Here is a 15,939-nt window from a genome sequence, read left to right on the forward strand (position 1 = left end):
AATCCCAGCACTTTGGGAGGCTGAGACAGCCAGAACACCTGAGGTCGGGAGTTCGAGACCAGCCCAGGCAACATGGCAAAACCCCATCTCTATTAAAATATAAAAATTAGCTGGGTGTGGTGGCGCATGCCTGTAATGCCAGTTACTCGAGAGGCAGAGGCAGGAGAATCGCCTGAAGCCAGGAAGTGGAGATTGCAGTGAGCCAAGATCACGCCACTGCACTCCAGCCTGGGCAACAGATTGAGGATCTGTGTCAAAAATTAAAAAAAAAAAAAACAGTGCTCAGAATTAGACAAGAAACAAAAGAAACCCCTGTAGAGCAATTAAATTAAATGAGGACAACACAACTTTATGCTCACTGAAGAGTGAAAGAAGTATGTCAGAACTCAGTGAGCACCTATCAACTACTAAGTGTTGAATACTCTGCAGCATGCTTTACAGAAGCCATCACATTTAATCTTCACAATAATCTCACCAGGCAGATATCAGCACTTCCATTTCACAAACAAACAAAACTTCAGGGATCAAGAATTTTGACTAATGTTGTATAGCTCTGGTGCTGGGATATGAACCTGCCTACACAAACTAGGTTCTTTCCCCTGTATCTTAATACCATTCTAAATTTAATTGCAAAATTCAAATACAAAGAAAATAGTTTCAGTAGTTGACCCTTGAATATATTATATCTAGTAATACTTCTCAACCAATAAAAACTATATATTCCATTTAACCTTTATCTTAGAGCCCTATAATTTGTCCTGGGGGTTAACTTGTTCTATTTCTTATATTCCTTTCCCTTTCATTTATGAGAAATAACACATTGGGAATAACTTATATTTTTAATTTATACCTGTATCAAGACATCACAAGTAAAATTAAAAGTGTGCCTGCAGAAGAACCATGTTCCATATCTATTATTCTTCTACAACAATGATTTTTTGGTTTTACATTTCATCACAGACTTGCTTAATCACACTTGTTCAAAAAGATCTAATATTTGCTACATTAAAACTAAATGATGGGAATACAGTACCAGGAGAAAGTATTTCTTCAAAATCCTTCTGCCATATCCCTAAGCTCAGACTAACTATAGGGATATCCCAGTTCTGCACAACACTAACATATCTCTATTTTAACTATTATAAATGGCATTGTTTTTTATAAGATATTTTTCATAGTGATGCATTCATTCAAAAACATCTACTACGCATCTAAGTGCAAAACACTGTACTACACTTTGGACATAAAATGGTAAACAAAATAAACACTATTCTTGCTTTCATTGAGTTTTTAGGCATGTAGGGGAGACAGACTATAAGCAAGTAAATAAACAACTACAAAATAGGAAGTGCTATGAAGGAAACGACTGTGATACTGCGATCAAAAATCTGGGGAATGACCTGCTTAGATTGGTCAGGAACTGCCTTCCTAAAAAGTAACTTAATTAAGCAGTAACATGAATAAGAAACAGTCAGCCCTGTAAAAAGCCTAGGGAAGAACATTTCAGGCAAAACAAATACCATGTAGAAAAGCCTGCTGAAAAGAGTTGGTTGCATTTAAGGAACGCAAAGAGAATCACTGTGGTTCAAGTACAGTGAGCTAAACAGGAGTGAAATCATGGAGGTCTCACAGGCCAAGGTAGAACTTGAATTATATTTAAAATGTAACAACGAGGCACTGAAAAGTTTTATACACAAGGCTTGAACACAAAGTGACAAGAGCTGATTCTTTTTTTTTTTTTTTTTTTAAGATCACTTTGCTGAGGAAAGAAGAGATTGGAGGGAAACAACATAGGAATCAGGGAGACCAGTGAAGAGATTACTGCAGTACTCTAGGCAAAAGTTAACAACATTAAGGTGGTTTTGGTCGAGTTAGAAGTTCAGATTCCAAACATATACTGAAGATAGAATTTATAGAACTTACTAATAAATTCCAAGTTCACAAAGAGAGAGAGAGAAATAAAAAATAACCTAATTATTTCTAACTTAAACAACTGAGAGGATAAGGTTTCTATTGATTAAGATGAGGAAAAACTGGGGGAAAGGTTTGAGGAGGAAAATCTGAAGCTGTATTTTGACATGTTAATATCTGAGATTCTGCGGTACTTCTAAGTGATGATGTTAATCAGGCAGATGGACATTCAAATCTGGAGCTTCAAAAAAAGGTCTGATCTAAAGATAACCCTTCAAGATACGATATGATTACAGGGAATCAAATGATGATATTATTCATAAATTCAGGACACTATGGAAGGAACTGGTTTTCTAGCCAAGCAACCAAATCATAAATATAATGTAGGAAAATGGCTGGAATCAGAAAGATCTGGAAGTCTAGAAACCCAAAAGCCCCTGAATTCTAATACAGGGTTGTTAAATAGATGATCTGAATCGGTCTCATCAAAGGAACATCAGAGACCCCAACAAGAAGCTAAACAAGAAAAAAAACACGTCTTTCAACCTAAAACCAACTTCCAATAAAATGATATAAAACAGAAAAAAAGAAGAAGAGAGGAGCTTTCTGGAGAGCTCTATATCGGAATATGAAGGCCTAAATAAATATAATAATTCATATAATTTAAATCAAAAAGAAGAATCACTATAGTGTTCTGTGAACTGATGCTAACTGCAAACTACATTTACATAATACATAATATATAGGTGTGTATATATTTTTATATATGTGTGTGGGTGTGGGTGTGACAGCGTGTGTATAATTATACTGTTAGCTCCTTAGGGACTAGAGTTTATTTATTACTGCATTACACACCTACAACAATGCATGACACAGTGAGTGTTAACTAAACATTTGCTGGATACATTAATGAATAAGTGAACAAAATGTACACGTCAAGAAAATGAACCAATATAGAAATACAAAAATAACTTAATGTATAACAATATCTAACAAGACTGACTCAAGATTTTTTTTTGGTTATAGATACAGAGAAAGAAAAGACATGGCTCTGGATCAAGATATATTCCAACAGCTTATCCCACTGGAAATGACCTGGTTACATAACACAGTAAACGATGGGAATTACCAGATTACTGATTTATCTTTTGTTAATAAGTACTTGGTCTAAAATTGAAGTAATCAAGCAAATCAAAAGCTCCACATGTAACATAAAAGCAATGGCAAATAAATATAACAGAAAATACTTTTCCTCATACAGTTAAGTAATAGAACCATAATGCTTCATCTTAAAAGAGAGATTATACTTCCTCTTAAAAGAGAGCACAGTATTTGTGGGAAAATAAGAGAGCTTCGGAAAATACACAGAAATGTGTGTGTCTAGAAATAGAGTATATATACATCTGGAAATATATATATTTCTTTATATATATATATGAGTATATATAGCATCTAGAAATATAAAATATCATACCTGCAAGCAAAGTACAATGGAGTTGCTCCTGATACATTTGGCCTGTTAATATCAGCACCACTGTCTAGCAAGCATTGCACTGTCTGAGGGGGAAAAAAATAATTAAAAGTAAAGCCAGAGGAATCAAACAAAAGATACGATTACCACAATTCTAATCCATATAAGGAAAGTTCTTCCCACAACTTGAAGCTTTACATAGGAACTGAGTGGGCACATGACAATTACTATGGCTGAGCAAATTCAACTTTTTGTAAGCTCTAAGTTTCTCAGGCACAACACAATATATGTGGAATTATCAATGTAAAAGAAACTGAGTTAATATGGAAGTCTTTAGATCAGCACTGTATCAAAAGTAGTCATTAGTCACATATAGCTACCAAGTACTTGAAATGTGGCTAGTACAGCTAAGGAACTAAAATTTTAATTGTATTTAATTGTAGGTCATTTGAATCTAAATAGCCACATGTGGCTAGTGAATTGGACCCTATTGCTTTAGATACTTGAATTTAAATTGCTTTAAATACCAGAATTTTTCACCTCTAAAAAAATAAGCACCAGAATAATAACTTTCCCAAAGTCAAGAGCATAATTATTAAAATGTAAAATTTTAAAAAGCTAAGAAGTCTTTTTGCTATTAACAGTAGCATATACAGGCTCAATTTCACTGATTGCCATTAATACATACTTAGTCTCCTAAGCTCTACTCCTCCAATCATTTGACTCATACTAAGAGAGAGTACACTAATATAAAATCTTAAAAATATATATCTGTTGATAAAGGACAGGACAGGGCCCAGCTGAAAACCTTTAAAAAAAAAGTTATGGTTTTATTCCTAAAATCCTCATTTCAGTTTTTCCTGCAAAAAGGAAGAAAATGTAAAAACATAAAACATGAGGCAGTAGGTGGCTTGAGGCCAGTAGTTTGAGACCAGTTTAGTCTACATAGTGAGACCCCATTTTTACAAAAACATTAAAAAATGAGCTAGTCATGGTAGCACATCATAGTAGTAGGCCTAGCTACTCAGGAGGCTGAGGCCAGAGGATCATTTGAGCCCAGGAGTTCAAGGCTACTATGAATTATATTATACCACTGCACTCCAGCCTGGGCAACAGAGCAAGACCCCACGTCTAAAAAAAAAATAAAATAGTTTGAAATTAGATACTTATTACTTCTGGATTTAACCTATCTGTTCATCTTTTTTGCTGCTTTTAAACAAAGTACAATGTCAGTAAAATAATAAAACTAAACACCCAAAGGAAGAACAAGAAAGAAAACAACGTACTGGATAAGTCAGTAAGTTTTGGAAAGATAGCAAGCAAATGGAGAAATAGTAACTGACTTAGCAGATCACAGAAAGCTGAAGTCTAACTGCCCACAAATGGGGATTCTAACAATAAGCAACTAAATTCTTACTACAGAACACACACATTAAGAAAACAAAAAAGGAATAGAGGAATTGGAAGTACCAGGTACCTTGGAATATAGGAATGGCTATGTAGAGCTAAAAATAGGAGGAATAGTTGAAAGTCAATAAAAGAAACAGACTCTCCCCTAGGACCTTTCTTCCCATCCCATCCAGTTAACTAACTAACCCCTCTTTATACTGTCTCAGAAGATGGGAAGTTTATTCTCTGCACAAAGTGAACAGGGAGGCTCTGGACTGGGAGACAAGACACACAGGTAGAGCAAAGATGAGGAGCCATCGTGAAAACAACAAATTAAGTGAAAACCTCCAGCCTCCATGTTCCAACTAGGCTCCCAGAAATCCAGCAGGCAGGCTTAAAAACCTCAAGTAGAAGGAATTAAAAGCTTCCTCTCAAGACTGGCATCAGAAAAGAATCTTACAGATATTGGCATTAGAAAGTCCCCAGTGAAACAGCTCAGTTCAGCCAGACATGGTGGCTCATGCCTGTAATTCTAAGACTTTGGAAAACCAAGGTGGAAAGATCATTTGAGGCCAGGAGTTCAAGACCAGCCTGGGCAATTTAGAGAGATCCCATTTCCACAACAAAATTTTAAAATTAGCCAAGCATGGTGCTGCATGCAAGACACTATCTGTAAAGCAAGACCCTATCTCTAAAAAGAAATAAAAATTAAAAATAAAGAAACAGCCCAATTCGGGACAATGGGTCTATAGCAGTCGTCCCCAACCAAGGTTAAATTTTCCCCTGGGAACGTGAGGCAACTTTTTTATTTTTATGACCGGGGAAGGGAAAATGCTATTGGCAGCTAGTGGGTAGTGGTCAGGGATGCAGCTAAATATCCTAAAATTCAGATGACAGCCCCCACAACAAAGAATTATCAGATCCAAAATATCAAGTGTTGAGACTGAGAAACATTGGTGTACAGTCAAACCAAGTAGTCAACAAACTCAACTCATGTACACAACGCTTCCAGCCAACATTTGAGTGCCTCACCATTACACATGAATGAACAGACAATATTTAAAATACAACTGAAGTAGGCCTCTAACCTGAAAAACAAAAATTACAACAAACCGAAAAATGAAACTCAGAATAACAAAGACAGTAAAGGGAACCAAAGAAAACAAGAAAAATTAGAAAAGTAACGGATAACCTCAAACAGAAAAGAATTATACTATGGAATGATAAAAAGGATGTTGGGTAGAAAATATTCAGGGAATGAGAAATCAAAAATACAAAGCAATAAATAAAAATTCAACAGAAGTTTAAAAAGAAAATGTTCAGGAATTCTACAAAGTAGAATAAAAAGACAAAGTAGAAAATAGGAAAGATGAGAAAATTTGCGAATCAAGGGAGACATACTGCAGAAAATAAGAGAAAAGAAAAGAAAGTGGGTGAGGGACCAAAGGGGAATAACCAAGAAATAATACCAAAAAAGTTCCCAGAACTGAAAGACATCAGGTGCCATGTTTAAAAGGCTCAACAAGTGTCTAGTCTATTAAATTAAAGGACCTTCAACACGGCATGTCAAAGGAAATTTCATGATAACATCAGGGATAAAAGATTCCAGAGATAAACAGAAATCATGTGGGCATTAAACTTCTCAACAGCAACACAGAAATCTAAAAGGCAAAAAGCCTTCAAAATTGTAAGATAAATTACTCTATATGCAGAATTCTATAGCCAACTACACTATTATTCAAATAGATGGTTATAAATAAAAAACATGTTTAACTACTTTATAAGATTTTTTAAATTACCTTCAATGCACCTTTTCTCAAGAAGCTACTGAAGCATATCCTCCTCCAAAGAAAGAGAATAAACCATAATAGAAGATATGGAATCCAGAATATGGAGATCAAACATGGAAGAGACACTAAGATTATTTCTAGGTTTAGAGGGTGATATGGTTTGGATTTGTGTCCCTGCCAAAATCTCCTGTTGAATTGGAGGAGGGACCTGGTGAGAGGTGACCGGAGCATGGGGGCAGATTTCCCCCTTGCTGCTCTCATGAGATCTCATGGTTTAAAAGTGTGTGGCACATCCCCCCTCATGCTCTTTCTCTCTCTCCTGCCACCATGTGAAGAAGGTGCTTGCTTTCCACCCTTTGCCTTCCACCAGGATTCTAAGTTTCCTGAGGCCTCACAGTCATGCTTCCTGTTAAGCCAGCAGAACTCTGAGTCAATTAAACGTCTTTTCTTCACAAATTACTCAATCTCAAGTAGTTCTTTATATCAGCGTGAAAAATTGACTAATACAGAAAATTGGTACCAGGAGTGGGACACTCCTATAAAGACATTTGAAAATGTGGAAGCGACTTTGGAACTGGGTAAGGGGCAGAGGTTGGAACAGTTTGGAGGGCTCTGAAGAAGACAGTAAGATGTGGGAAAGTTTGGAACTTCCTAGAGACTTGTTGAATGGTTTTGATCAAACTGCTGATAGTGATATCAACAATGACGTCAAGACTGAGGTGATCTCAGACAGAGATGAGGAACTTACTGGCACTGGAGTAAAGATCACTCTTGCTATGCTTTAGCAAAAAGAAACTGGAGCATTTTGCCCCTGCCCTAGAGATCTGTGAAACTTTAAACTTGAAAGAGATGAATTAGGGTATCTGGTGGAAGAAATTTTTTTTTTTTTTTTTTTTTTTTTTTTGAGACAAAGTCTCACTCTGTCTCCCAGGCTGGAGTGTAATGGCATGATCTCAGCTCACTGCAACCTCCACCTCCCAGGTTCCAGTGATTCTCCCGCCTCCCAAGGAGCTGGGATTATAGGCATGTGCCACCACACCCAGCTAATTTTTTCTGTTTTTAGTAGAAATGGGGTCTCACCCTGTTGGCCAGGCTGGTCCTGAAGTCCTGACCTCAAGTGAATCCACCCACCTTGGCCTCCTAAAGTGCTGGGATTACAGGCGTGACTCAGCATGCCCAGACTATGGTGGAAGAAATTTCTAACCAGCAAAGCATTCAAGATGTGACCTGGCTTATTCTGAAAGCATTCACTTACACGCATTCACAAAGAGATGGTTTGAAATTGGAATATGTTTAAAAGGGAAACAGAGGGCCAGGCACAGTGGCTCACGCCTGTAATCCCAGCACTATGGGAGGCTGAGACGGGCGGATCACCTGAGGTCAGAAGTTTGAGACCAGCTTGGCCAATATGGTGAAACCCCACCTCTACTATAAATACAAAAATTAGCCAGGCGTGGTGGCAGGGACCTGTAATTCCAGCTATTCGGGGGGCTGAGGCAGGAGAATTGCTTGGACCCAGGAGGCAGAGATTGCAGTGAGCCGAGATCACCGCATTGCACTCCAGCCTGAGCAACAAGAGCAAAACTACAACCTAAAAGAAAAAAAAAAAGGAAACAGAACACAAAGTTTGGAAAATGTGCAGCCTGACCATGCAGTAGAAAACAAAAACCCATTTTCTGGGGAGAAATTCAAGCCAGCTGCAGAAGTGTACATAAGTAACAAGGAGCTGAATGTTAATAAACAAGACAACAGGAAAAATGTCTCCAGGGCATGTCAGAGACCTTCACTGCAGCCCCACACATCAGAGGCCTGGAGGCCTAGGAGGGAAAATGGCTTCACAGGCCGGACCCAGGGCCCTACTGCTCTGTGCAGCTTCGGGACGTAGTGCTCTGCGTCCCAGATGCTCCAGCTCCAGCTCCAGCCATGGCTAACAGGGGCCAAGGTACAGCGCAGGCCACTGCTTTAGAGGGTGCAAGCCCAAGCCTTGAAGCTTCCACGTGGTGCTGGGCCTGAAGGTGTGCAGAAGGCAAGAGATGAGGTTTTGGAACCTCTGCCTAGATTTCAGAGGATGTAGGGAAATGCCTGGCTGTCCAGGAAGAAGTCTGCTGCAGGAGTAGAGCCCTCATGGAGAACCTCTACTAGGGCAGTACAGATGGGAAATGTGGAGTTAGAACCCTCCACATGGAGCACTGCCTAGTAGAGCTGTGAGAAGAGGGCCACCACCCTCCAGACCCAAGAATAGGAGACCCACTGACAGCTTGCATAGTGCACCTGAAAAAGCCACAGGTACTCAATGTCAGCCTGTGGAAGCAGTCTAGGGGGCTGTACCCTGCTGAGCCACAGGGGTGGAGCTATCCAAGGCCTCAGGATCCCAACCCATGCATCGGTGTGCCCTGGATATGAGATATGGAGTCGAAGGAAATTATTTTGGAGCTTTAAGATTTAATGACAGCCCTGCTAGGTTTCAGACTTGCATGGGGCCTGTAGCCTTTGTGTTTTGGCCAATTTCTCCCACTTGGAGCACTCACTCAATGCCTGTACCCCCACTGTATCTTGGAAGTAACTAACTTGTTTTTGATTTTACAGGCTCACAGGCAGAAGGGACTCACCTGTCTCAGATGAGACTTTGAACTGTGGACTTCTGAGTTAATGCTGAAATTAGTTAAGACTGGAGGACTGTTGAGAAGGGATAATTGTATTTTCCAATACGAGAAGAACATGAAATTTGGCAGGGGTTAGGAGTGGAATGATATGGTTTGGATTTGTGTCCCCGCCAAATCTCATGTCAGATTGGAAGAGGGGTCTGGGGGGAGGTGACTGGATCATGGGGGCGAATTTCTCCCTTGCTGCCCTTGTGATAGTGAATGAGTTCTCACAAGACCTGCAGGTTTAAAAGTGTGGCACTTCCCCCTCACACACTCTCTCTCTCTCCTGCTGCCATGTGAACAAGCTGCCTGATTCCCCTTCACTTTCTACCATGATTGTAAGTTTCCTGAGGCTTTCCAGTCATGTTTCGTGTTAAGCCTGCAGAACTGTGAGTCAATTAAAATTCTTCTTCATAAATTACCCAGCCTCAGGTAGTTCTTTATATCAGGTGAACATGAATTAATATAGAGGAGAAAGAAAGACGGAACTGACAAACTATCTAATGAATCTGTCTTTGTAGAAGAGAGTATGAAGAGATATTTTATGGGAGCATATAGATAAAGAAATGCTGATTCATACAAAGAAAATTGAGCAAACCCAATTATTAACTTCAAGAAAAATAGTCATCCTCAAAAAAGAACATTACAGTTCACTACTTGACTGAGCAGTAAATAATACTTTCTTAACTATATATAACCAATATTGTCTAATCAAAACTTATAAATCATCATTTACCATAACAAGAAATGATTAGTATCTAAAAGTCATAAACTGAGAAAGAGCCATGGAAGCTTATTATTTGGAAATACATATTAAAGGAAAAGTTTAGAAAGTTGAAAATTGTTGCCTCTGGTGATCATGACTTAACAAAGAGGAAGGGTGGTTTAAGGGACTAGCATTCTTATCAGAAGATTTTAATACTAATAAAATATTTTTAAGGCATAGTATTCACATGTCTATTTAAATTTACTTCTACCCAACATGAATTCTGTAATCTATGTAATGAAAACACTGTTATATAAAACTATATTATAATCTATGTAATTCCTCTAAACTGAAAACAAGTAGTCAAGTATAGCTTTCAAATATAAGAGAAACAAGTATTTTGGTCACTATTTTATAAGAGAAGGACTACGTGGGCCTTCTAATCATGGCTTTCCTCTGATCATTGACCTAGAAGTTGTGTCTGTAAGGTCCCAAAATAGGAGTGACATGGAGAGTAGCAAGTGTTCACTACTGTTATAGAAATTATAGAAAATAAGCCTGCCAACCAAAAAAAGCCCAGGACCAGATGAATTCACAGCTGAATTCCACCAGATATACAAAGAAAAGCTGCTACCATTCCCATTCAAACTATTCCAAAAAATTGAGAAGGGACTATTCCCTAACTCATTCTATGAAGCCAGCATTATCCTGACACCAAAACCTGGCAGAGATACAAAAAAAAAAAAAGAAAATGTCAGACCAATACCCTTGATGAAATTGATGCAAAAATCCCTAACAAAAACACTGGCAAGCAGAATCCAGCAGCACATCAAAAAGCTTATACACCATAATCAAGTAGGCTTCAACCTAAGGATTAAAGGTTGGTTCAACATACACAAATCAATAAATGTGATTCAGCACATAAGCAGAACTAAAGACAAAAACCACATGATTATCTCAACAGATGCAGAAAAGGCTTTTGATAAAATTCAACATCCATTTGTGTTTTAAAAAAAAAAAACTCTCAAAAAACTAGGTATTGAAGGAACATACCTCCAAATAATACGAACCATCTATGACAGACTCACAGCCAGTATCATAATGAATGGGCGAAAGCTGGAAGCATTACCTTGAAAACCAACATGAGACAAGGATGCTGTCTCTCACCACCCCTATTCAACATAGTATTGGAGGTTCTCGCCAGGGCAATCAGGCAAGAGAAAAAAACAAAAGGCCAAACAAATAGGAAGAAAAGAAGTCAAACTATCCCTGTTTGCAGATGACATAACACTATATTTGGAAAATACCACAGTCTCAGCCCAAAAGCTTCTTAAGCCAATTAACAACCTCAACAAAGTCTCAGAATACAAAATCAACGTGGAAAAATCACTAGCATTCCTATACACCAAGAGTCAAGCTGAGAGCCAAGTCAAGAATGAACTCCCATTCACAACTGCCACAAAAAGAATAAAAAACCTAGGAATACAACTAAGTAGGGAAGTGAAAGATCTCTACAAGGAGAACTACAAACCACTGATCAAAGATATCAGAGATGACACAAACAAATGGAAAAACATCCCATGCTCATGGACAGAAGAATCAGTATCAATAAAACGGCTACACTAACCAAAGCAATTTATATAGATTCAATGCTATTCCTATTAAACTACAATTGATGTTCTTCACAGAACTAGAGAAAACTATTTTAAAACTCATATGGAACCAAAAAAAGAGCCCAAATAGACAAGGCAATCCTAAGCAGAAACAAAAGTTGGAGGCATCACACCACCCAACTTAAAACTATACTACAGGGATATAGTGAGCAAAACAGTATGGTACTGGTACAAAAACAGACATATAGACCAATGAAACAGAATCGAAAACCCACAAATAAGACCGCACCCTGACAACTATCTGATCTTCCACAAACCTGACAAAAACAAGCAATGGGGAAAGGATTCCCTATTAAATAAATGGTGTTGTAATAACTGGTTAGCTATAGGAAAACAACTGAAACCCTTCCTTACACCATATACAAAAATTAACTCAAAATGGATTAAAGACTTAAATGTAAAACCCAGGCCACATGCAGCAGCTCACGCCTGTAATCCCAGCACTTTGGGAGGCTGAGGCTGGTGGATCACGAGGTCAAGAGTTCGAGACCACTCTGACCAACATGGTGAAACCCCATCTCTACCAAAAATACAAAAATTAGCTGGGCATGGTGGCACACGCCTGTAATCCCAGCTACTCAGGAGGCTGAGGCAGAAGAATCGCTTGAACCCGGGAGGTGGAGTTTGCAGTGAGCCAAGATCATGCCACTGCACTCCACCCTGGGCAACAGAGTGAGACTCCGTCTCAAAAAAAAAAAAAAAAGTAAAACCCAAAACCATAAAACCCTGGAAAACAATGTAGGCAATACCATTCAGGACTTAGGCATGGGCAAAGATTTCCTGACAAAGACGCCAAAAGCAATTGGAACAAAAGCAAAAATTAAAAGTTGAGATCTAATTAAACTAAAGAGTTTCTGCATAGCAAAAAAAACTATCATCAGAATAAACAGAAAACCTACAGAACAAGAGAAAATTTTTGCAAACTATGCATCTGACAAAAGTCTAATATCCAGCATCTATAAGGAACTTAAACAAATTTACGAAAAACAACAACCCCATTAAAAAGTGGGCAAAGGACATGAACAGACACTTCTCAAAAGAAGACATATAGGTGGCCAACAATCATATGAAAGAAAAGCTCAACATCACTGATCATTACAGAAATGCAAATCAAAACCACAATGAGATACCATCTCACACCAGTCAGGATGGATATTATTAAAAAGTCAAAAAACAACAGATGCTGGCAAGGTTGAAGAGAAAAACGAAGGCTTAAACACTGTTGGTGGGAGTAAATTATTTCAGCCATTGTAGAAGACAGTGTGGTGATTCCTCAAAGACCTAAAGACAGAAATACCATTTGACCCAGCAATCCCATTACTGGGTATATACCCAAAAGAAATATAAATCATTCTATTATAAAGATACACGCACATATATGTTCACTGCTACACTATTCACAATAGCAAAGACATGGAATCAACCTAAATGCCCATCGATGGTAGACTGGATAAAGAAAATGAGGTACATATACACCACGGAATACTATGCAGCCATAAAAAAGAACGGGACAATGTGCTTTTCAGGGACATCAATGGAGCTGCAGGTCATTATCCTTAGCAAACTAACACAGGAACAGAAAACCAAATACCACATGTTCTCTCTAATAAGTGGGAGCTCAGTAATGAGAACACATGGATACAGAGGGGAACAATATACACTGAGGCCTTTCAAAGGGGTGGAGGGTGGGAGGAGGGAAAGGATGAGGCAAAATAACTAATGTATGCTAGGCTACCTACGTGATGAAATAATCTGTACAACAAAGCCCCATGACACAAGTTTACCTATGTATCAAACCTGTATTTGTACCCCTGAACTTAAAATAAAAGTTTAAAAAAAAAGAAATTATAGAAAATGTCTTCAACTCTCAACTGGCTCAGAAGAGATGAAATTCAATACACTGAAAATATATATTAATATGCAATTAAAATCTAGCAATCCAGAAACTGTAATAAAGTAATTTTAACAAAATGTACTATTTATATAAACTATACTGTTAAAACTATGTAATGATATAATGTAAATAACACTAATATGTACCCAGTGTGCTAATAAGCATTTATCACTTCATTTAATGCATCTTGTGAGGAAGATGATATTCTCTTCACTTTTATAAGCAGGAAACTGAGTGTCAAAGAGATCACGTAATTTGTACCCCAACACATAAGTAAACAGTGAAGCAGGGATTAAAACCCAAGCCCATGTTCATAATCACTATTCTATTTATCAAAAAATAGGCATTATAATTCTTCTGAATTCAGATTACTAAATAGTATTATGGCTAATCTGACATATCTTCATAAACTACATTAATCACAGATAATCTAGTAACTCCCTACTAAATAACTATTACAGAGTCAAGTGTAAGTACCTAGACAGCTACTTGTGTACGGTTTTAAAGTAATGCTATTTTTATGCCTGTAATCGCAGGGCTTTGGGAAGCCAAAGTGGGAGGAGTGTTCGAGGCCAGGAGTTCCAGACCAATCTGGGCAACATAGTGAGACCACCATCTCTACAAAAGAAAGTTATAAGTTTTTTTTTAAATTATCCAGGCATGGGCTGGGCATGGTGGCTCACGCCTGTAATCCCAGCACTTTGGGCGGCTGAGGCGGGCAGATCACAAGGTCAGGAGATCAAGACCAGATCAACACGGTGAAACCCCATCTCTACTAAAAAAAAAAAAAATATACAAAAAACTTATCCAGGCGTGGTGGCGGGAGCCTCTAGTCCCAGCTACTCGGAAGGCTGAGGCAGGAGAATGGCGTGAACCCAGGAGGCGGAGCTTGCAGTGAGCAGAGATCACGCCACTGCACTCCAGCCTGGGTGGCAGAGCAGGACTCCATCTCAAAAAAAAAGAAAAAAAAAAATTAGCCAGGTGTGGTGGTGTGTGCTTGTAGCCCTAGCTACTTGGAAGGCTGAGGCAGAAGAATCACTTGAGCCCAGGAGTTCAAGGTTACAGTGAGCTATGATTGCACCACTACACTGCGGCCGGTTCAACAGAGTGAAACCCTGTCTCTAAATAAATAAAAAACAAAAAGAGTAGGCCGAGCGCGGTGGCTCACACTTGTAATCCTAGCACTTTGGGAGGCAAACACAGTTGGATCACTAGAGGTCGGGAGTTCAAGACCAGCCTGGCCAACGTGGTGAAACCCCATCTCTACTAAAAATACAAAAATTAGCCTGGCGTGGTGGCACATGTCTGTAATCCCAGCTACTCAGGAGGCTGAGGCAGGAGAACTGCTTGAACCCAGGAGGCGGAGGTTGCAGTGAGCAGAGATCGCGCCACTGCACTCCAGCCTCTACTCTCTCTCCAAAAAAAAAAGTAATGGTATTTTTAACCATGTATTTTTTATAGTGCTTCTGTATTTCTATTTATACTGTAGAGCTTACAATATAAAAACAATTTAGCCATTAGGCTAACATACTCCTCTACTGTTCTCATCAAACTGGTGAGACAAACTTGAAGCAAATCATAGAAAAAAAGCATGAAAAAGTAATTGTGGTTTTTGCTATCACTTTTAATATATCCTACAAAGACATTAATTTTTTTTTTTAAGAGAGAAAAACACTTGATTAAAAAATCGGAGGCTGGGCACAATGGTTCACACCTGCAATCCCAGCACTCTGGGAGGCCAGGTGGATCACCTGAGGTCAGGAGTTCAAGACCAGCCTGGCCAACATGGTGAAACACTGTCTCTACTAAAAATACAAAAATTAGCTGGGCATGGCAGTGGGCACCTGTAATCCCAGCTACTTCAGAGGCTGACGCAGGAGAATCGCTTGAACCCGGGAGGCAGAGGTTGCAGTGAGCCAAGATCATGCCACTGCTCCAGATTGGGCAACACAGCAAGACTCTGTCTCAAAAAAAAAAAAAAAAAAAAAAAAAAAATTGGAAATTACTTGTTCCAGCATTTTATTTTCCATTCATAAATCTTTCTACTTTTCTATTTTTTTAAAAAAAACAGCCCGATGAAGATCCTCAAAATATGCAACTATTAAAAGAAACATATTTTTAAAGTTTTCAATAGCTGCACTTGCAGATAAAATGTTGCTCCAATCCCCCAATAAAAACCAAAAATCAAAAAATGAGAAAAACCTACTTCCCTTAGAATTAGGATAAAAATGTATGAAGGAATTTGAAAGAATAAAAAATTGCCTTGCAGCACTGAAATGGATGCAAAGTCATCTACCTTTGTGAATTAAAAAAAAAAAAAGATGTTTGCTTGCGGTTTTCTTTTTGTAAAAGCTCTAAAATAGGAAGGGAAAGGAAAATGCAGAATTCAGTCAATTATTGATTAAATGGCATAATAAGAAAAGCTGCTAGAAAGTCACAGACAACCTGAATCAGTTTTAA

The 15,939-nt window shown here is 38.4% G+C and overlaps 1 protein-coding gene across 5 annotated transcripts in view; it reads right to left on the reverse strand.

Annotated features, from left to right (window-relative positions):
• The window catches only part of HACE1 (HECT domain and ankyrin repeat containing E3 ubiquitin protein ligase 1), a 133,659-nt gene that overhangs the window by 81,372 nt on the left and 36,348 nt on the right, over nt 1–15,939 (reverse strand). For 3 of the 5 annotated variants that reach the window (XM_030809514.1, XM_003258381.2, XM_030809513.1), the window contains one exon: nt 3,386–3,468. The exons of the other annotated variants lie outside the window; for them this stretch is intronic. In XM_030809514.1, coding sequence (XP_030665374.1) covers nt 3,386–3,468 — 83 coding nt within the window. The remainder of the gene's footprint in view (nt 1–3,385; nt 3,469–15,939) is intronic. 5 annotated transcript variants of the gene reach the window in all.

The sequence above is a fragment of the Nomascus leucogenys genome, chromosome 3, assembly GCF_006542625.1.
Source record: "Nomascus leucogenys isolate Asia chromosome 3, Asia_NLE_v1, whole genome shotgun sequence".
NCBI lineage: Eukaryota > Metazoa > Chordata > Mammalia > Primates > Hylobatidae > Nomascus > Nomascus leucogenys.